General features: G+C 40.6%; 1 protein-coding gene across 1 annotated transcript in view; it reads left to right on the top strand.

Moving 5' to 3' along the window:
- The window catches only part of Pard3b (par-3 family cell polarity regulator beta), a 1,086,921-nt gene that overhangs the window by 963,799 nt on the left and 100,319 nt on the right, over positions 1–22,803 (top strand). The window contains exon 21 of the mRNA XM_045147062.1: positions 14,619–14,754. Within this exon, the coding sequence (XP_045002997.1) occupies positions 14,619–14,754 (136 nt within the window). The remainder of the gene's footprint in view (positions 1–14,618; positions 14,755–22,803) is intronic.

The following is a 22,803-nucleotide window of genomic DNA, read 5'->3' as shown; positions in this document are numbered from 1 at the left end:
GCCCATTGTGTGTCCACCAGCACAGGCCTTCAGATTCAAGTGGGAGCCTCTCTCTCCCTTTCAGTGTCTGTCTGTAAACCTTGGTGGTATTAAGCACGTGTTTTAATAAATATTTTGTTTGCTGTATTCCTATTAATATTCATAGGGAGTGGAGCATTCTGGGTTTTGTGATCTCTAATAAACATTGATGGTGTTGCTAGTTTGTACAGAGCATTCAGTATGCTCCATCAAAATGGCAGCTCTAATTAGGTTCCTTGAATTAGCTAATGGATTTTGAGAAAGATAGCTCAGAAAGCTCTTACAGCTGTCCAAGATATCCCTGCCGTGGCAGAAAGACAAAAGGCCTCTGGAAGCTACAGACTTCAGAGCTTTAGAAATGCAGCTGACAGTTAAAGAGATAAATTACATTCATATTTTTCCAGTGAAAGTCCTAATACTGAATTAATGTTATTCCTGCAGTGAGCCTCCATTAAGGAGCTCATTTTATTATAAGGATGCATTCTGACCATTAGCTCTTTTTCTTTAGCCCCTCTCTCCCACCCCGCCATTTTTTTTCTCCTTCCAATTCCCTAGATATTTTGGACATGGTATTAAAATGCTTCTTTGAAGAAGAGGAAATGATCTGGGGTTGTTGTGGTTACTTTTTTTCTTTTACATTTTTTTGGGGGGGGCAAGTTATAAATTTAGGGACTCTCTTAGATACAATAAATATTCAGTTTTAAAAACTAAGCCAAGTAATATATAAAGAAACACATAGTGATCAATTTAAACCTGGTGGCTTATATTTTATATAGAATTTGAAGAAAAATCAAGTGATGCAGCAGTGGGCTTATTCATACTTGGATAAGAGATGATTTCATTGTCACGTCAGAACTCTCACTAATAAAGTATGTTACTTCCTCCTTTCATGCTAATGGGCACTGTACCCCAGAGTGCGATGCCATCCAACATGCTCCTCCGCTTTACATCCTAAGAATGAGCCCGCCATAACCAATAGTCTATTAATGACACTTGAATGAACATATCTTCAAGTAGGGATTGACATGAATTATATAGCAAGAAGGTTCATGACGAATCACAAAATTCACCAGTGTTTCCCCACAGCTCCTTTCGGCTGTGCATGTACGTCGTGAGTACTATAACTGTGCTCTCTGCACAGCCTTTTGCTCTTAGTTTATCCACGTAGAAAACTAGCATCTGGTACTTTGTTATCTGAGAAGTTTATTCCTCTAGCAACACAGTAGATCCTCCACAGATATATCACCTCAGTGATTAACTCTCAACTGTCCAAATTCTGTTGTCCTCAGTAGACTCTTCAAGCTTCTGTTTTCTTGGGCCTGCCTGCCTTTTGGCCTGTGTTTCTGCTCATTAGTAACTTTCCCAAACAAGGGGCCTGGCCAGGGGAACAATGTGAACCTTGAGTCCCTTAATTGGGGGATTATTTACAGCTGTGAGAAAACACTTGTTGGGAAGTAACTAATGTTGATTTAAATGAGATTTTTCTAAATCATCTGTTGTGTTTATTTTCCAAACTCTTACCAAACTCCCATTTCTGCAAATAATTGAGAACTGAAAAAAATATATATCATAGTACCTTATGAAGCTGTTGAAACTAGAGAAGAAAGGAGAGTGCTGATGTAACCTATAGGTTATTGATTGGAGAGCTGTTTTGTCTCAGCATGATATAAATAAAATGGAAAAGCATTCTTACGTAAACTCCCAAAATAAACAAATAACTATACTCAATTATTCTCCCACACATGACTTCACGCTAATGGATAAAAGGCATGATTGGTATCATGCTCATTGAAGAAACTGTCAACTGTCACACAATGGACAGGCTGCTGAAAGCTGGAAGAAAGTTGTTTTTCTTTTTATTTAATAGAGTTCAGTTGTCAGCAGTATAGTGCCCATCTTACCCTCGTCTTTAATATTCACTGATTCTGAATCAGTCACTTCTCATATCCACTTGGCAGCTTCATAGCAGAGACTTGGGCTTCACCCTTACTTAAATGGGGCCATTGCAATTTGTTAATTTACTTTCACTTAAAATACCAATGAAAATAAAAGTCTTTGTCTACCCATAATGGGTTGGTTTCATTGGTTTTGTTTTGCTTTGCTTTGACTGTCCACCCTCTGATTAAGCAGCCAATTCCTGCCCCTAGTAGGGAATGTATCACCATATGAATGCTGTGGTCAACACCATCACCAGCTCCTGCCAGCAGTTTATCAAGAGCTCTTGTTATGGAAAATGTTTAGTTTTCAAACTGAGCAAAAGTCTGAATGCCCCATTGCCTCAGGCTACAGCAGTCCACAGGCACAGTGTCCAGTAAGTAGAGTGAGAGAAAAATGGAAGGTGACTTTTGCCAGTGATTAGTTTGAACTAACTGCACACACACCTACAGGAAAACCATAAAATGCAAGAAAACCCCATAGAGGTCAAAAAGTTGATCCCATACGTTAGGTCTTCCAGGCTTGCCTCAACAGAGACCCTGACGATGATGACAACAATGATGATGTCCTGAATGAAAATCACAGCATTCCCTATAGAAGGACGAGTACATGGAGCTGTTCCGATCCTATCATTTACTTCCCACAGTGTCTTCATTAGCCGGGCCATACGTTACGATGTTCCCTTTGCACATTATGATACTTCCTCCTGCACATTCACAAGGTCTTTCTTGATGTCCTTAAGTGGAATTAGCTACTCACCTTGTCTGTGAAACTACCACAGGCGCTCATTACCCTCTATGATGCGTCCTCAACATAATTGCCACATTGGGCTATCATTAGCTGTTTTGATTGCCACCTCCCCCATTGGGCTGTGAAGTCCCTTGGACTCAGGTCTGAGCCCTAATCCCACTCAGCTCCCCAGGGACAGGGACACAGCCATGTTTGAGAAAACAGTGAAGTTAATGTAAATGTACACATCAGAACTCACTCACTGAAGAGGCCTTGCGAAGCAGCTGGTGGCCTACGTTTGAGCCAGTTTACCATTTTCTATTTCATGCTGAAAAGGAAGTTGGCATTTTTCTAGCAAGGGCACATCTTTCAACAAGAGCTGAAACAATCTCTAAACATTAAGCCGTTCTCTTTCCCATAATACCGAGGTCAAAAGGTCAGCAGAGGTACTGGCTTACCAGAGCTCGCCTTCCATCCTGGCAAATGGGATAGAGGGTATTCTTGGATTTGATGCCATCTAGGACAAAAGGAGATCTTTTATTATATGCAGCTCTTTGGCTTGAGAATCTGTTTGAATTAGGTGGTTGTTTTGACCCTATTTACACTTTCGGACGAGTTCAGCATTCCTGCATCCAGGTGTAAATGTCATGAAAGATGAATGCGTAACCACCAAATATATTCTTCACAAATTCTTGCTTTATGCTAATCTATCCAACTACTTCAAACTGAGGGGTATGTTTATTATATGATATGATTTAGCACCATATGTAATCTTTAAGGACTGCCCCGCAGTCACATCCATGTGTAAGCCAGGCATCACTTTGTGTGATTAGAAAATCAATCCATTGTATGTACCCTTAAAAGGAACTAAGTATAAAGTCTCAGGGACATATCATATCTATTTAAAACATTTATCTCCTGATGTCCAGGGTTGCGCTCTCTTGGTAATACTCGAGTTTCTTTCAACTGAGAAACTTTTTAAAAGCCTTTTTTTTTTTCTTTAGCACTTTTATTATGTTCACAATCTCCATTGAAAGAGGGTGATGGAGGTCTTCTTGAGTAAAGTGTTACTGTTTTAATCTAAATCCTGACATTTTATTGCCGCAGCATACACTATCTGACTGATCACTAAATAAAAAGCCATCCATGCACTGAATCATTAGAAACTACTTCAGATCTCTTAAACCACATCATCCATCAAGGCCTTCTTCCTTGTTCCCCAAAAAGGAAGATCTGCATATCCAGCTGCTGAGGGTCAGTGGCTTGGTGGCACTCTGTGGTCCTCTGGGAAGAGGGACACCTTCTCTGCTGTTTCCTCTGAGGAAGAGAGAATTTCACTGAGGCCTAGAAAATTTCCAAGTTTTCATGACCTACAGCCCACAAAGGCTTCTTTTTTTTTTTTTTTTCCCCAGAATGACCCTGAAAGCTTAATCCACATCTAAATGTCAGATGTATATTCTTAAAATTCAAGCTGTGTTTGATTTAGGCCTAGAAGATAATAATTTTATCTTTCAGGTCCTGCAGTTGTTGATAAAGATTTCTTTAAGAGTGATATGTGGGTGCATATTATCATTAATTTCCTATCATGCACAAAGCAAAAGTTTATTTCTCCATAAATTGTTTATTGTTCAATTCTAAGAACATGAATGTGAATTAATATAATACAATCTTCGTAGGTTTCTTCCATTTACTTTTTTATGCTTATTTTTCTTATTTTATTTTGGGCCCTAAAATCCTTTGAGAAAGCTTATAAGTTTTCCTACAGAATCATACCTTAAGATTAGTTTCTAAAGTCATTATATGAGACAAAATTTGTATATAGTCAAATGCAGAAGAAACAGGGTAGGACAATACTGTACTGAGTCCTACCTAAACCAATCACTGAACCCACCCAATGTAAGTCCTTTTAGCACTGTGTTAAATGGTTCTCTCTCTGTGGTTGAGCACCAGGTTAAGCAGTTAGCTTGCACATATGGGGACATGCTGGTCAAGTAATGCCAATCTCTGAACAATGGGATAAGGTTCATCACAGTATAAAACTCAGATTATGATGCAAGTCTTCAAACTTACACCAACCAAAGGAAATGAAACCAGCTTATACCTAGGGGCATGTGTATTCGTGGAATGGTAAGTCTGATGGAAACACTATGACTCTTTAAATGGCCCAAGCCTCTGTTTTTGTGCAATCCCAAATAAAGTCAACGTCTCAGTTAAATTTAGCTTGGTTGCGCTGTTACGGAGGAGTAGCTGTGTCTATATAAATGGATTACAGGACAGGGCTTGGTTTATTTATCATCTCTAACAGAAGGTACAGTGAGCACACAGCTCTATATTGATCCACAACTTTTCTTCTCATCCATGCATGCCTGTTTGCAGAACTATAGAGAGAAATGAAAAATTAGTTCTGATGAAATCCAGTGTGAACTTTTCAACCGCATTTTAAAATACTTCCTTTTTAAGAAACAAAGATTACCACACGAATGACTGGCTGAATTTCTCTGATGACCCTTACATACCTCATATTATTTGTAAAACTGGCACAGTGCCTTGAGACGATACAGCTCACATGCCTATAGCCAACTCTAAAGTGTCCAGTATACATGTAAATTAAGATTCAAAAACATTCTGCTATGCATATTAATAGAAGTATAACAGCACTATTAAAAATGTGAGGGGATAGAGAGAAGGCTTAGCTATTAAGGCACTGCTTGCTTGTGAAGCTTAAGGAACCATGTTCAATTCTCCAGATCCCAGTAAGCCAGATGCATGAAAGGTGAGGCAAGCACAAGGTCACACATGCCCACTAGGTGGCGCAAGTGTCTGGAGTTTGATTTCAGTGGCTGAGGCCCTGATGTGCGAATTCTCTCTCTCTCTTTTTCTCTCTCTATCTCTCTCCCTACAATAAAAAGAAATGTGAGAAATTTAAGTAGATATTTTATGATTCATGGCAGAAATGGATTTTCAAATTTGAACAAGGCCTGCAGTGCTAGAACGTTGTGATTGTCTGTTGCAGCCGTGAAGGTAGGCTGAAGCTGCTAGTGACTCGTGTGTGTTGGACGGTGAACAGCACATCAGCTTCACACCTTAGGAGTTGCAGGGTGCACTAGGAGAGGAGATAGAGGCGGTTATGATTCGAGAGCAGCCTCGCATTGCCTATGGTGAGAGGGAGCAAAGCAGAGACTTGCCTTTTATCAGAAGAGGTGACGTTGATCTCGTGAGGAGTCTCAGCCATAGCATCCGTCCCCCAGGGGAAGTGGCCCTTGTGAATCAGTGTGATTACTTGCAAGGTAATGGCCACTGTGCTCACGGTGCAAGCAGAAGTACATGCCATTATGCAATCAGAAGTGCCAAGGGAGCAGGGCCTTTATTTCTTTATGCTCTGCCACTATGGCTTGGTTTACTGGGGCCAAGGTCCAGTCCAGGGTTATAGTTTCCAAGACCAATCATCCAGAAGTAGGAGCCAGAGGATCACTTACCAAGCTAGGGATGGAAAGACCAAGACATGCATCTCAAACAAAGCTGGTGCCAATAGCAGGAAGCATGTTGAGAAAGGTAAGAGGTCAGACTGAGGTTGCCATGGCGAAGTCAGGAGCCCAGGTAAGCCAAGTCACAGTGTCAGATTGGTGCATCTGGATCAAAATGCCACAGGCAGCAGTATTGACACAAATGGGGAAGACCTACTGTGCAGGATTCCACCCTGGGCTAATACCCCACAGTGTCTCCTGGGGTTTTCTTCAGTGCAAACCGAACTTGCATGTCGACCTTTCCGGAGCAGTTTGTTGAATTTCCCACAGGATCTTGACATCAGCAGTAGCTTAGTGAATCCTGGAAATCTATGTGAACACACACTTTCTTAACTTATAGATTATTAGCAAGCAGCCTAGGATTTTTTCTCAATTCTACCAACAACTTGTTAGTTGACATAGTTCTTGTCGGATGCCTCTACATTGTTTCCTCAGTGCCTAAGAGAGGGCTTGTGACCTCAGGTCATTGAAAAAGAAGTCTTACAAGCAAAAGACGATTCTAGATATAAAGAGTTTGTTTTGTATGTTATAAATACTATTCACTTTTTCCCTAAACTCAGCAGTGTTAATCAAGGAATTTAAATACATTCATAATAAACACCAGGGTTTTAATTTAGAGTAATTGTTTTAAATCACAAAGATAACTTAAATCTTGTAGAAATTAAATTTCCCTATGAGCAAAGGCATATTCATGTTACTTAGGGAAACTTTTGAACAAAAATCATTGAAAGTACAGAATATTATCATAAATAATGATGGTGAATTGTGAGATAAATTAGAAAGAATCCCCAAATGCTGTCCATGTAAATAATCAGTTTGAAGTCCTAAAATTTTATTGGACTTAAGATAAAAAAAACTAATACCTATTAAAAATAGATATTCTTTGTCTGGGCATGGTGGCGCATGCCTTTAATCCCAGCACTCTGGAGGCAGAGGTAGGAGGATCACTGAGAGTTCGAGGCCACCCTGAGACTACATAGTTAATTCCAGGTCAGCCTGGACCAGAGTAAGACCCTACCTTGAAAAAATATATATATATATTCTTTGTAAGATAAAAATTTATACAATCACAATTTTCAATGAATATTCATTCCAGATAATTTTCAAAGATATTTGGAACTAAAATATCATTAAAATTAAGCCTTCATAAAAGCAATTATTTATTTATTATGAAATCTTTTAGTATTATGGTCATATTATTTTTAAGATATTTTATTTATTTATTTGAAAGAGAGGTGGGGGGAAGAGGGAAAGAACAAGAGAGAATGGACATGCCAGGGCCTCCAGGCACTGCAAACAAATTCCAGATACATGTGCCCCCTGTGCATCTGGCTTGCATGGGTCCTGTGGAATTGAACCAGGGTCTTTAGGCTTCATAGGCAAATGCCTTAACCACTAAACCATCTCCCCAGCCCTGGTCATACTATTTAAATGCATTTTTTTTCATTATGGGATATTGAATCTGTGCAGTATTATTATAAATACTGTCTGGTCCATAGTGTCTGCAAATCTAAATGTTTTTGGATTAATGATCCTGAATTCATATATAAGAAACTCTCAAAAATTTTATTGGTCAGAAATTATTTTCTCCCATAGAACATAAGAGTCAGGTCCATGAAGATCTGTCTTAAGCTGAATGATATATATATATATATATATATATATATATATAGCCAGAATCTTTTGTGAAATTTAAAGGAAACTAGCATAATCACAATCCACATAGGCAGATTGTATTATATTTATGTTGTTGGGAGTATAAATGTCACAGAGTTTCATTCAGGTGCTTTCAGAGCTGTGTTCTTACAATAATAAAAATAAATCTGCCCTGTAGTCTAATGTATAATGAGGATACTTCTAAATTTTAAGTTTACACTTTGATGATTTTTAGCTCCTTAAATGCAAAAAGAAGAAGAAGAAGAAAAAAAACCTCTTATAGAGAATGGGGAGAAGAAAAGAAAGAGAATATGTCTTGACATACTCAAAGTGTGAGAAAGTGCTTTCTTCATACAGCATCTTTATGCCCTTTTTGAGACCAACTTTGAAATTCCAATTCTAACTATAGAAAGATATATATAATTTTAAAAATTGTAAAGATGGAATCAAAATAACATTTTGAAAACCTTCTTATACTTCTGGCATGCACATCTCTTATCTCAAAGAGTTTGATGCAATGACTTGTCCAGACTACTACACCCGAGAAGGGACAGTCCTGCTAAGGACCCATTCCAGGAAGCCTGTTACCTAGCCACTTCATCAGCTCTGGACCCCAGGCCAGTTCCCCCAGAAAGCACAGTGCTCACCAAATGAGAACGTCTTCCCTTCAGAATGAAGAGTTGCATGTGGTGAGGATCTCTAAGGACAGCATGAAAACCAAAACAGCTGTTTGGGATTGACTCTAGGCAGTGCAGTTCTCATCAGAGTGGATATATTTATGACCATGCCCGTTTATACAAGCACATGAGGTGACCACAGGTAATTCACAAGTTTCACAGTGGCCATGGGTTGGTGTTAACACCCAGCTCCCAATTCCCAGCCACAGCCCTGGTCAACTCTCACTCCTGCCCCTTGTCCACAGTCTCTCACTCCTGTTTCTCATCCACGATCTCTCTCCTCCTGCTCCTCATCCACGAGCTCTCACTCTTGCTCCTTGTCCATGATCTCTCATCTTGTTCCTTGTCCCCAGTCTCCTTGTCTTTCACACAGAATCTTTGTCCTATGTGGACTGTCTTTTGCACCCAATTCAATTTTATTCCAGTTTCCCACATTAGCTTGTTAGAGCTATAATAGTAATTGCCCAGAAATGTCCATGTGTAATTGCTCCAATGTTGTTCTTTAATGAATCCAGACTTCATCACATGTATTCCTGTTGCTTCAGCTACTTCTATTTCTATTTTTATTGCAAAGATCTGTGCAAATAAAATAACATCAAAAGGTATGACTATAAATGTGCTCTGCTAAATTCCCTCTGCCTTGAAACGCCTGTGAACTGCTGTTCAAAATGCCTGCTGCATTTTAATGCCATTCTCTCAAGGCAACACGATATGGTGGTAACGATGCTGGCTTTGCAGGCATGCACATGTTGGCCACCCCTAGCCAGTGGTGGTGTTCAACTTCAAGCCTCAGTATACTTGCCTGGAAAATATCAAAAACAATATCACCCTTGCACATCTGAATGGGATTAAATTAGCTGAGGTATTTAGAGCACAAAAAAAATGCTGTATTTAGAACATCACAGAAGCTCTATAATGGTTAGTGTGCCTTCTCCAGCCATCATCAACAAGGAGATGAGGCTGTGGCTTGCACACACAAATGCTCATTCTCAATAGTACTGCAGTTAAGGATAGTACAAACTAAGAAGAGTAAGTTGAGATTCCAAAGAATCAGACAGTGCCTTAGTGTGAAGTTTATCATATATGATGGTTGGGGCAATTATGACTTTAGGTGACTATAAAGACAATGATACGGTTTCTGAAATTCATTACAGTGCTAAACTTTGCAGTCATATAAAAAGGGTCTATTTAACAGGGATACCACCTTTCAAGACACAGGCTGGGTATCTGACAAGAAATCATCACAACAAATGTTTTGTTGTACTATCTGAATTAATCCAACATAAAATTGAAAGTCAGAGCTGGATAGATGGCTTGCCAGTTAAGGTGCTTGCCTGCAAAACCTGAAGACCTAGGTTCAATTCCCTAGTACCTATGTAAGTCAGAAGAGTAAAGTGGCACATGTCTGGAGTTTGCCCATTCTCTCTCCCTCTCTCTCTCTCTCTCTCTCTCTCTCTCTCTCTCTCTCTCTCTCTCCCTCTCTCTCTCTCTCTCTCTTCCTCTTACTGTCTCTCAAATAAATAAATAAAATTTTCTCTAAAAATTTTAAGTCAAAGACTGACACTTATCACCTACTTATAGATAGAGCTGTAACAGGGAGATCTTTGTAAGAACGGCCAGGCTCACCAGGCGTGGTGGCACATGCCTTTAATTCCAGCACTCAGGATGCAAAGGTAGGAGGATTGCTATGAGTTCGAGGCCATCCCGAGACTTCATAGTGAATTCCAGGTCATCCTGGGCTAGAGACCCTACCTCAAACAACAACAACAACAAAAAGAATGGCTAGGCTCATCTGCATATGATTTATGTACAAATATAATCCCAGCACCAGAAAGACTAAGGTAGGTGGATTCAGAGAGTTTGAAGCCAGCCTGGGTTAAAAGATAATTTAAAAAGAAAAACGAAAAGACTGGCAAAATTCTACTTCATCTTGTAAACAGTACAGGAAGCCTACTTTTCAAACTAGCAACATAGACACATTAACACGATTGACAGGTTTTGAGTTACATTATAATATGATGTCACTTCTAAATCTACCAGATAAAAGATTGCCCAGAATTTATGCTACTAAGTCCCATAAAAATGAACAAAATAGAACAAAGGGAACATGAGAATCCTTACAACAGCCTATAGGCCAGATATAATTTCCATGCTGGTTCAGTTTGTTGCTAAAGGATTCAGTCTCTAAGATATAAGAAAATGGGGCACAAAAAGTTGGTCAGCAATAGCAAGACATGGTCAAAGGAATCTTTAAAGTTAGTCCAACCTTATAAATCATCTATTAGCTACAAGCCTCATATTCTCCACCCTTATTAAGCAACATACTAAAACCTATATTTTAACATTTTCTTGAGATTTTAATATATTTGCCAAGTAGGGATTATAAACAAATTCAACTCAAGTGCTGGATCCTATAGTTTGGTAGTAACCATTACCTGACGTTCTGGGTTATAGAAAAAAAGAGTCAGAGTCTATGTCTAGGATCCCTGGAAAAGAATACCGTAATTGATTGGTGATGTCTACTCTGGAAGATAGTAGAGTATGCAAAAGTTTGCATCAATATATTTTCTACATAACTTACAACTATTGTGACAAATGCTACTATTATTACAAATTGCATGTAAGTCTACTATCAAATTGCTAAATTTCTACATCTTCAGCACAAAGTGGGATTAATTGCTTTGCTTACAATAGCATGGTATATATTATCTTTTTTCAATTTTCTGGTAAACTTGTATGTATTATCTGATGAGAAAAGAACTGAAAATTAACATCAGAAATTTCTATTCCTAATCTTTAAAGGTAGAATGAGGGTTAGACAGGAAGGATGCCTTGCCAAGTTATCATAAAAGACTTGCATAGTACGCCATATGATCTTAAAATATTCATACGAGGCAGGAGATACAGACTATTTTGTACTTAGATGCTCTGGGACTTTTTTCCCTGTTTTGTTCGCTGGAGCCAGATTTCTTTTCCAGGTAAGAAGTCATGTTCCTGTCAGCCATCAGGAGTATTTGAATCCTGAACAGCTGATTTTATATTCTTGCCCCATTCCCTTTGCAGTATGATCAAACCCATAGTTTAAATGTATGTGTTTAAAGGCATATGGAAGAACAGTCTACAGTCTGAATATGATTATTTTCCCCCCACAAATCAAGGAATATTATGGTATTTTGTCTTTTTTTTTCAAGAATGGTGCCTTATCAGTTTCTTTCCTTTTCTGTTTTCCCTTTATTACTGATGACTTCATTCTGCTTGAATTCAATGCTTCAGTTTCTTTGGGGTAAGCTAATAGATTATGTATGCGATGTTTGCACCATGTTGATTGAACTCATCTGGTGTGTTTGAATGCTGCTCATGACTTCCCATAACCAGCAGAAGCCTGTGCATGGAGTCCAGCCACCACAGTAACCTCCTGTTACTGAGGGCGAGGGAAACCGTTCAGAATAGCCTATGCTGCTCTCTCCTGCCTGGGCTTCAGAAAAGCCTAGTGGGCTTTATTGTCTCCTGAAGGTTGTCTTTTACAAGAACTCAAAAAAGAATCTTTAAAAATTACTTAAGAAAGAGACTTAAACATATATTGAAGCAACATGAAGGTCTGTGATCCCAAAGGATTTGCCTTTAAAAGAAAACACTTTCATTTCATTTTATTTGGTTTGAAAGAGAGAAAGAGGAAGAGGGAGAGAGCGGGGAGGGGAACAGAGAGAGACAGAATGGGCACGCCAGGGCCTTCAGCTGCTGCAAACAAGCTCCAGACACATGCACCACCTTCTATATCTGGCTTACGTGGGTCCTGGGGAATCGATCCTGCCTCCCTTGGCTTCACAGGCAAACGCCTTAACTGTAAAGCTATCTCTCCCACTCAGCTTTGTCTTTTTTTAAATCCCTAGATGTGTGTGTGTATGTTGGGGGGGGGGAGGTATCTCCATGTTCATGCATATATGTGTACATGTGTCCATGCAAGCCCAACACTAGCGTCAGGTGTCATTCCTCAGGAACGTCACCCTCCTTTGCTTGGAACAGGGTGCTCTCCTTGGCCAGGAGCTCAGCACTTGTGTTTGAATGGCTGGCCAGAGAGTCCTCAGGTTCTTCCTGTCTTGGCCTTCCCCGAGCTGTGATGACAATCCTGCACTCCCACACCCCGCACTTGCACGTAGGTTCTGAGGATCACATGCAGGTCCTCGTTCTCACACAGCAAACACTTTACCTCCTGAGCTATATCCCCAGCACCCAGAGTTTGTCTTTTCTTAATCAAAGACATCAGTTCCTACATATCTGCTGTGCGCCCAGCAATCTCCCAAGGCCAGAGCACCCTGCAGTTGAGACACAGGGGCTGTGCCTCCCATTAACTTACAAGCCATAATTCCAGAAGAATGTTTCCTTCCAAACCATATTTGCTCAAAAGTTTCCTTCTCATAACTTACCAGCATGATTTCCAATACCTTAATAAAGCATATGTCATATTTGAACCAAATATATTATTTAAATGTAAAACTCAGCTGTAATATTTGGGACCTTTTTTTGCTAGCCAAGGCTCTTCACCCTAAGCTCCTACATTCCTTCCAAAACAGCCCCCCTTCCTCTGGCCTCTTCTATACACCCCATAAACTAGATCAATGATCTCACCCACGATCCATGAGCAATAGCAATGCCAATTGAGTTAAAGTACCCAAAATTGCCAGTGATATACTTTGCGCCATTTACTAATGTAAATTCTAAATCTCCCTAAACTTGGGTCACCAGCACTTACTCTTATTCGACTCTGCTTTCTAACCGGGAGGAGGAAGCATATGTCATCGGATAAGTGTAGAAAGCGTGACCAAAGAAGCTGATGATCTCCCCCTGCCGGGACAGACTGACTTCTCTTTGCCCAAGCAGCATGCTCATGGAGCTCTGCCTTGCCCCGGCTTACTCGGCTTGCCGCTGCCTCATCTCATTGCTCAGCTGCTGAGCAAGTGTATACCCGTTAAGGTCCAGCTAATGGGTCACCTCCTTTATGGAGCCTCCCATGCTCACCTCCCGAGACCCGCTCTTGCCCTGTCGAAACCGAAGCCCTTTGTGCCCCACAGCCTCGGGGCCCTGCCCGCTGCAGCACTGCCATCTTGCATGCCAGTCTTCTGTAGCCATGCCCGTCCTCTGCCTACCAGACCGCGTGACGCTTGCAGGCAGAGTGTGAAGTGTGCGTTTTTACACTTATAGATATTACTATGAGGTCTGGCACAATAGGGTACGTAGGCCTCAAATGAACCAATAAGATGGAAAGAAGGCTCAGGTCCACATACCATTTTCCTCTTGCCTCCGGGTCCTGGGTTACAGAGCATAGTACGGATTCTGTTGAAATGATCATGACAAAAATAAATAAATAAATAAATAAATAAATAAATAAAAGAGCTACTAGCTGCCTAAAAAGGTGAGGAGGTCACTGGGTAAGCTCCAAGTCCCAGGTGGAAGTGGTGACCAAAGCACAGAGAAGGATAAGCAGCAGGATGTCACCAGCTGTCATCCAGTTTGTATTCCTTGACATGACCTTCACGGTCTTCCCTTATCATTTTCTGCCTGTGCTCATATGTTGAATTATATCCTATGTCCCCCACATACCTCTCCCTCCCTCCCTCCCTCTCTCTCTCTCTCTCTCTCTCTCTCTCTCTCTCTCTCTCTCTCTCTCTTCAAAAGCTCGTGCCACCAACCCCGTTCAGGTTAAACGACTGGCATGGGATCACAAAAATCACCACTTGCTCAAAACTTGAGATACCCACATTAACATTTAACCAATCTGTGCACGTGCTCATCAGAAGAAAGGGATGAGTTTGCTAACTGTTCTCAAAGGCCAGGACTTTGCCTTATCGTCTCATTTCTTAATGCCAAGTCAGATGTTTTGACCCTCGGAGCTAAAGGTATGCATGTAAGGATGTTTTTCTTGTTCATTTCTATTAATGTCACCATTTCCCTCATATATATTTAAATAACGTTATTGAATCTTTCAAATTTGGATGTCGGTCAGGCCCTTTAATAGGGCAATGAGAAAGTGACTTCCAAGGATAACGTGCAGCATGTGACCATGTTTGTTCCTGTGTTGCAGTGGCCGTCCCATGGGTGGAAGCACAGACCGTATCCAGAAGCTGCGGAAGGAATATTACCAGGCCCGGAGGGAGGGGTTCCCTGTGTATGAAGACGAGGAGGGAAGAGCAAGGCCATCTGATTATGACCTTCACTGGGTAAGCCCACACCTGATTCCAATCATGAATTCCTCTTTACTGAAACAATTCAGAGCAGAACCACAGAGTCAAGAAAGATGTGTGCGCATCAGGGTGCTTTCAGGCTTCTCTTGTTCTGTAGAGATGAATACTACCCCAACCACAACCATCTTCTCCCATAGAAGTTGTTTATGTAAGTCAAACCCCATTGGCATGTGTACATGTTCCTTCTATTTGCTCTCATGCCTACTTCTTATTTTGTACTTGCTGCTTTGGGACCAACAGACAACATCTGCTGTAATAAGGACAGACAGTGTTTGTCGCCATCAGGTAGACCTTAATTCTTCCCCTCCTTCTCTTATACCATAGAGATAAGCTACCTGTTCTTTAGAAAATGGTTGTTAGAATTTAATTTCAGAAGGGTTTTTGTCAGAGATGATCAACTGGGTGTGCATCCAATCTCATAAATCCACATTCTACAATTCTTACCAATAGACTAGGATGACTTTGCTTTGCAATAATGGTAATTTTCATATTGGAGGATTCGTTTTTGTCAAATTATTGAACATTGGGGAACAGAAAAGAATATTGTGACCACTGAAGGGATGGATATTCTGAATTGGCACAGGGCGGCACAGCGCCTTACCTTATCTTGCTCTTCAGCATCCACAAGACTGTCCAGAGGAGAGGCTTAGAGCTGGATTCCGCACTCCCGTAAATCACAGAGCCTGACTCCAGCCTGGTGTGCTCAGTAAACCTGGGTGGATGTTAGCTGCTGGTGCAGTCACTTCTGGAGCAGAGCTGAGAGTGGTCCTGGAGGAATTCTGCTTGTGCTTCTTTCTCACGCACCCTCTTTGATAATCAGCGCCTTCCATCACCAAAGTCCCTTTGAAAGACAAGTGTTTTGTAGGAGCTTCCCTTGCTGAGTTTCATCACACATAGAGAAGGTAAATTTGGTTCACTCCAGTTTTCACATCTACACCAGGGAAGGTGATGGATGACATGTGACCATAAGGTCAGTTTCAGGATTCCACACTCTTGCACAGAGCAACAGAAGCTACTCAGCCCAAGAGAGCCTTCTCATAGAATGGAGTCTCAAAGTACTGATATAGTCAGGCATGCTGGGACATTTGGCATATTGGGAGAATGACGCAGGAAGATCAGGAGCTCAAGGCCAGACTGGGCTATATAAGATCCTGTCACAAAAATACACACACACACAAATACACACACACAAACACAATACTAATAGAAGTTTGCCATGAAGATCAGTGATACCAATGGGTATCAGCATATTTGGAGAAAGGTATCCTGAGACTATAGATCTGAACCACCAGCTATTTATAGGTTTGATTACAGATTCAAGAATTAAATGGAACAATATTTATATTGATAGGACAAAGTGTCTCTTAGATTTTCAGTAACAGAAGAAAAATATTTTCACAGAATAGCAGATGAGAAAACAATTCACTCTGCTTCAAACTTGACTGAGCTTGATTTACTGCCGAACAAGAGATGTGAGGCACTGTTAGGTAAAGCTTGGCTCCCTCAACAAAACAAACCAGCAATAAAATGAAGGAAAGTGATTTCCACTATCCTGAGAACAGAACTCTGTGCCCAACATATTGAAAAGTTACATCTTGAAACCGCCATGAATCCCTTTGAGCAAAATAAAATAAGTAATTTCAGATTCATCAGTTCTGGTTGCTTTGACCTTACTTTATATAATTTCTTTAATTGGTGCTGAAAGGATAAAGATGCTAAACTTTCAAGAGACTAATCGTACTCTGGCCCTCACCAAACTGAGATAGATGTCTAGTCTCTTTGTGTGGGGTGGGGGGCGGACTTTTTAAATGACTCTTTTTATGCCAAGAAAATGTGTAACCAGACAATCTAGTGAGTGCAAAAGTACCTCTATTTTAACTTGTCTTTCCCATGCTCTGGTGTGTTGAGCTTTGCCAAATGTGACTGATTTTATGGTTCTCAGACAATGGCGTCGAAGGCATCCCAAAGGGATGCTTGGGAACTGCACCATCATAAAAGAGGAGCGTTATGTGTGATCGCCTGAGGTAGTCCAACCCAGGGATTAGAATCTCAGAATCCTTTCCTCTCCTTTCCCCATGCCAAGGAAAAACACTAGTACCTTTTGTCTAGTGGTGGCCTGAGAAATTGCACCATTGTCTTGCTACTTTTGTAGAAACCTAGGAAAGCAAGTTTAGAAAGTTAACATTTCATTCCTGCCAGGCAGACCCAACAGAGCAGCTTTCATGAGACTGAAGTTTCTAGAACAGGCTAGTCAGCTGTGTCACATGAGTGCTTGTATAAAGCAAATGGAGTACTGGGGCAGAGCCTGAGAGAGATACCACCCTTGCCCCTCAAAAATGAAGATAAACCCCATCATGCCTCTCCAGATGGTCAGCAAGGATTCAGACTCATAAAACAGAGCTGAGCACGGGCTCCTGACCCTTCATGAAACATCAAAGCAGTTCAGGTTTGCTTTCAAAGCTCATCTCCACCGCCCCCACCAGAAATATTTTTATGGACTGAACACTACACAAGTGAAGCTCCTCAAGCCAAAAGTCCTGAAACACATTCCTTACACTTACTCTATTCCAAACAACACTTCTGAGCCTTTAATCCCAGCCCTCAGGAGGCAGAGGTAGGAGGATCACTGTGAGTTCGAGGCCACCCTGAGACTACATAGTGAATTCCAGGTCAGCATGAGCTAGAGTGAGACCCTACCTGGGAAAACCAGAAACAAAAAAAAAAAAAAAAAAATCTGAGCTGTTCAGAAGAAAACTAGAATGATAGCTACCTGACAATCACAATCCTCTCCTACCCTCAGAGACCCCCCCGCCCCCCCCCCCCGCTACAGATGCTACAATCTATCAGGCTCTTTATTTCAATGGCACAGAACGTATATACTTCCTCCTGTGCACTTTAAATCATCTCTAGACTATTTCTAATACCTAATGTGATGTAAATGCTATGTAAATAGTTGTGCTCTGGAACTGAGGGAGTAATTGCAAGAAAGAGTCTGTACCTTTCCACTGCAGATCCATGTGTTTGTTTAAAAATATTCTTACTAATGGTTGTTTGAGTCCATGGATGCTATATAATTCAGACACAGATGCCCCAGGTACTCTTAAACTAGGTTAAAAATAGGCCATGAGGGGTTGAAGAGATGGCTTAGCAGTTAAGGAGCTTCCCTGCAAAGCCAAAGGACCCAGATTTGATTCCCTAAGACCCACGTCAGCCAGATGCACAAGGTAGTGCAAGTGTCAGGAGTTCGTTTGCACTGGCTGGACACCCTGGTGTACCATTCTCTCTCTCTTTCTTTCTTCCTCCATGATTCTTTCTCTGTTCTCTCAAATAAATGAATAAAAGGTTTGTTTGTTTGTTTTTTAATTTTTATTTATTTATTTATTTGAGAGCGACAGACACAGAGAGAAAGACAGATAGAGGGAGAGAGAGAATGGGCGCGCCAGGGCTTCCAGCCTCTGCAAATGAACTCCAGATGCGTGCGCCTCCTTGTGCATCTGGCTAACGTGGGACCTGGGGAACCAAGCCTCGAACCGGGGTCCTTAGGCTTCACAGGCAAGTGCTTAACCGCTAAGCCATCTCTCCAGCCCAAGGTTTGGTTTTTTTTAAATAGGACAGGAGAGCTGGAAGAATGGCTTAGCCACTAAGGCACACTCATCTACAAAGATAAAGAACCCAAGTTTAATTTCCCAGGACCCACATAAGCAAGATATACAAAGTGGCACATGTATCTGAAGTTCATTTGCAGTGGCTGGAGGCCTTGGATCACCCATTTTCTCTCTCTCTCTCTCTTTCTATCTGACTCTCTCTCTCAAATAAATAAATAAATTTAAAAATGGGCTATGAAATAATGATAACATGCTCACAAAAATCTTGATATCCAAAATCACGGATATTCATTGGAAAAATTAGAAGAATCCGTGAATTTTTTTGAGACTTTTAAAAAATTTTTTATTTACTTACTTGAGACAGAGAGAGGGAGAGAGAGAGAGAGGGAGTGAGAATGGGTGCACCAGGGCCTCTAGCCACTGCAAACAAACTCCAGACATATGCACCATCATGTGCATCTGGCTTATGTAGGACCTGGAGAATTGAACCTGGGTCCTTAGGCTTCATAGGCAAATGCCTTAACCACTAAGCCACTCTCCATTCCATCCATGACTATTTTTAAGGGTCTTTTTTTTTTTTTTTTTGCCATGGGATGGGTGTTTTTTCTTACGCCTTCTCTGGCTTTTTTAGCCTATCCCCAGTCATTTTGTCTGTAATTATCAGCCAGTAATATACCTGCCTTGTGGCCTGAGTCTAAAACTTCTCTCACTACACCTTTGTTCTCTTTTCTGTATGCCCTCTATTCAACTTTAACATTTATTTGCTCAAATCTAGTGCAAGCCACAAGAATACAACATGATCTCCACTTTGGAGGAACTCATAGTGTAGCCAGGAATTTGGAAATCTAATTCAGCACTCCATCTAACATTAGCACATGTGGCAAATCCTACAACCAACTCCTGTATGGAGAGAAAATTGATTCTGTTGGAGTCAGGTTCTGCAGACAGGGTGATGGGAAAGCTATAGAGTCAATTTGAGACTTGCTTTAGTCAACATATTTGCTTTTTCTTCTCTCATGTTGATGGAGAATATTCATTTCTTTTCAAAAAAAAATCCTCCTGATTTATTCACTTCATTTGTTTTAAAATAAGTGAACACACATCGGATGTAAGGTTTGTAAATATGGACCTGATATCTTAAAAAAACTTTTTAGCCAGTCTGCTTTATAGCTATTTTCCCATCAAGCTCTGAAAAGCTATAAAGAATAGGTCTAAAGAATTTCAATGGCTCCAAATAACCAGCCTGGTGGGTTTTTATAGGCCCAATTAAGTAAGCAAGATATGCTAGCTGTGAAGTGTTAATATTTGCCAAAAGAAAACATGATACCTGTTATCTGCTGGTATTTTTATTTTCTGTAAAACTTGTTAAGACTGTCACAGTCCTCTGGCAACAGGCTGTTTTTTATTAGCAGATAAAGATTATCTGCTTATTTAACAGCAGCATGAATAGCCTGCAAGCACTTTCAGAAACGCGATGGCTCTGGAGTTTTCTGAAAATGTTCATACCTGCATTGTCTTTTTAGAGAGCTGCACAGTGTATTATTATTCTTTTTTTCCCCTTTTTTATTGTCTTGTCTAAATTGGAAGCATGCTAACCTATAAAAAGACATTTGTGTGGGAGGAATGAACAAGTTTGTTTATATAGATTAAAAAAAAAAAAAACACGTGAGTTAACACATCTTAACCCAGCATGGAAAGCTACTTTCCAGTCGTAAGAAATGTGGAATGACATCTTTCTGGCAAAGGGAGTTGGCTCAGGTACATTGTGGCTGCAACAAAGAGATGGCCGAGTGAGAAAATGAAAATACTTAAGACTTCTTCTGTTACAAAGGTGGCCTGGGAACCAACTTAAGGGAATATATTTGGTAGCTGACCTGCCAATGAAAGATTGAAAACTGTGCATTGGGAGAGAAGAGAACAAGATGCTGAGATCATACTACCCAGCTTAAGAAAGAGATTTAAAACAGATATACCATAGGCAAACAAGGACAAAAACCATTTCTTCCTTAAAGGCCACCAGTAAAACTTAAGGACACTGATAAACAATGTCAATTCTTTCAGTTGACTCATATGTTTTAAAGAACATGAACTTAATTCAAACTGGCCTAAGCAAAAAAGGGTTTCACCTAAAAGAAGCCAGTAGGCATAGCTGACTTCAGGCCAAGCTGGTTCTAGCTCTTCCAGACCAGCCAGGAAGAGGCTCTTTCTCTCTGCCATTCTTTCTGCTGGCACCATTCTCCAGGTACGTATGGTGACAAGATGGCCATCAGAACCTCCAATCCAACAACTATATGTTAAGTTTCACTGCAAGTACATTCAGGAAGGTCCTAGAACTTATGCTCAGGTACTCAATGGATTTATTGGCTTAGTCTGGGCCTGGTCCACTACTGGACTAGAATTAAACCAGAACAGGGTTATAAGGCCACCCTTGGAACTGGAAAGTAGACCTGAGCCCACCCAAAGTTCATACGTAAGTGTAGGTAAAGAAATTGTCCCAGGGAGCGGTTGTGGTACAATAAACAAGAGGAGAGAAAGTATTGGACACAATTGGGAAATATCTTCAACTTTGAATTGTAATGATATCAACTTGATCATCTTCTTATATTTTTAATGATATAAAAAGGAAAGATCTCATACATTCATGTATTTTCCTGTTTGTAATTTAATATAATAGAGTTATTATCAATCTCAAATCTGTTGTTGTTCTTTGCAAAGTAAAATGAGAATGTTTGTTTCCTTTAATATTTATTTTTATTTATCTATTTATTTATTTATTTGAGACAGAGAGAGAGAGAGACAGACAGACAGACAGACAGAGAAGATGGGTGCTCCAGGGCCTCTAGCCACTGCAAACAAACTCCAGTTGCATGCACCAGCTTGTGCATCTGGTTTACATGGGACCTGGAGAGTTGAACCTGGACCCTTAGGCTTTACAGGCAAGTGCCTTAACCACTAAGCCATCTTTCCAGCCTGAGAAAGTTTGTTTTTATCTGCTGATCCAGTACCTTTGAGATATCCCAGGAATTCAAATGATTACACTGAGTTATTCATCAGAAATTAACAGACATCTTTCTTTATAATTACATAGCAAGTGACATGTTGGTTCACCTCAGGCCTAGGAAATTTGAGAATCAATGTAATTCCTTAGAAGAGCCAAAGCCACTCTCTTTAGGAAGAGGTAGCTTTATGGTGTCTTGTGAAGAGTACATATTCTTTCTCTGAAGCTCAAGGAGGTGGGATGAGGTAAAGCACTAGAGCCGATAAAAGTATGCATGTAGAGATGGCTGGGGTTTGACTCCCATTGTCGACTTTCTATCACTGTAACAAAGTACCTGAGATAGTTAACTCTCAAAGAGAAAAGGTTGCTTTTAGCTCACAGGTTTGAAGGTCGTCTCTGTCTTTGGCCTGTGGGGAGGCAATGCGATATTGTGGGGGTGAGGGCCACAGTGAAACTGCTTACACCATGAAGGCTTAGGTAGCACAGTCCATTTTAGGGCCACACCCCCAGTAAGCAGAGCATCTCCTACTAGGTCCCACTTCTCAAAGGTTGTGTGTTTCCCAATCATCTTTCCCTGGACAATAAAGGCTTTAACATATGGGTTAACTTGAACACAGGACGTTCAAGATCCCAACTGCTATAGCTCCTTCTTGGGTGAGCTCTCTGAAGCTCCATGAACAGTTTTGTCCCAAGGATTGACTCCATCAACAGATCCATATTCCACTGAGAGCCCCAAACAGTGGGACTGAGGTATGAAAGTGGTTCTGAAGCAAAAAAATAAAAAGAAAAGAAAGCCCACTGTGCCTATGAGGTAGGTATGCATTACCAAGGCCTGAGGATTGTTTAAACTGGGTATTGGTGAAACATCAAATGTTGCTTAAGAGCTGGAATTTGCTTGCCTAGGTTCAGGAAATACTAAAACATGGAAGAAAGTCAATTACATGCATGAAAGATTTGGGGGCTGCTGGTGTTGGTGACTTTAGCCCTTTTTGATTTCAATGTTTCTTTCATAGAAACATGGTACTATATATAGGAGAAAAGCCAGGATAGACAACATGTGAGTGAATCTCTAGCCTTTAAACATGGCATCAATCTTTTTGAAAGGTTACATGTTTATAGGCAGTTCCCAACACTGAAATAAACTGGCAAACCCATTTTGAAGAAACCAGAAACCCATTTTGAAGTTGACAATTTAGAACTAGAAATGGATTTTCCCAGAGGGAAAAAGAAAAAGGAAAAAAAAAAAAAAAAAAAAAACGCATTGGTTGTTAGTGTCCCAAACCAGCCTCCAAACACACACTCAAATCCTAGAACCTAATTCTGATCACAGAATGGTTACCTCAGAGTGAAACAGGAGCCATCTGAGCCAGAGGAAGAGAAGAATATTCCGTTTTGCCCTTTTCCCTGGGCATATTTTGGGAT

This window comes from Jaculus jaculus, chromosome 4 (genome assembly GCF_020740685.1).
Source record: "Jaculus jaculus isolate mJacJac1 chromosome 4, mJacJac1.mat.Y.cur, whole genome shotgun sequence".
NCBI classification, from domain to species: domain Eukaryota; kingdom Metazoa; phylum Chordata; class Mammalia; order Rodentia; family Dipodidae; genus Jaculus; species Jaculus jaculus.
The sequence above is the reverse complement of the archived record's forward strand: the minus strand, read 5'-3'. Positions and strand labels throughout refer to the sequence as shown.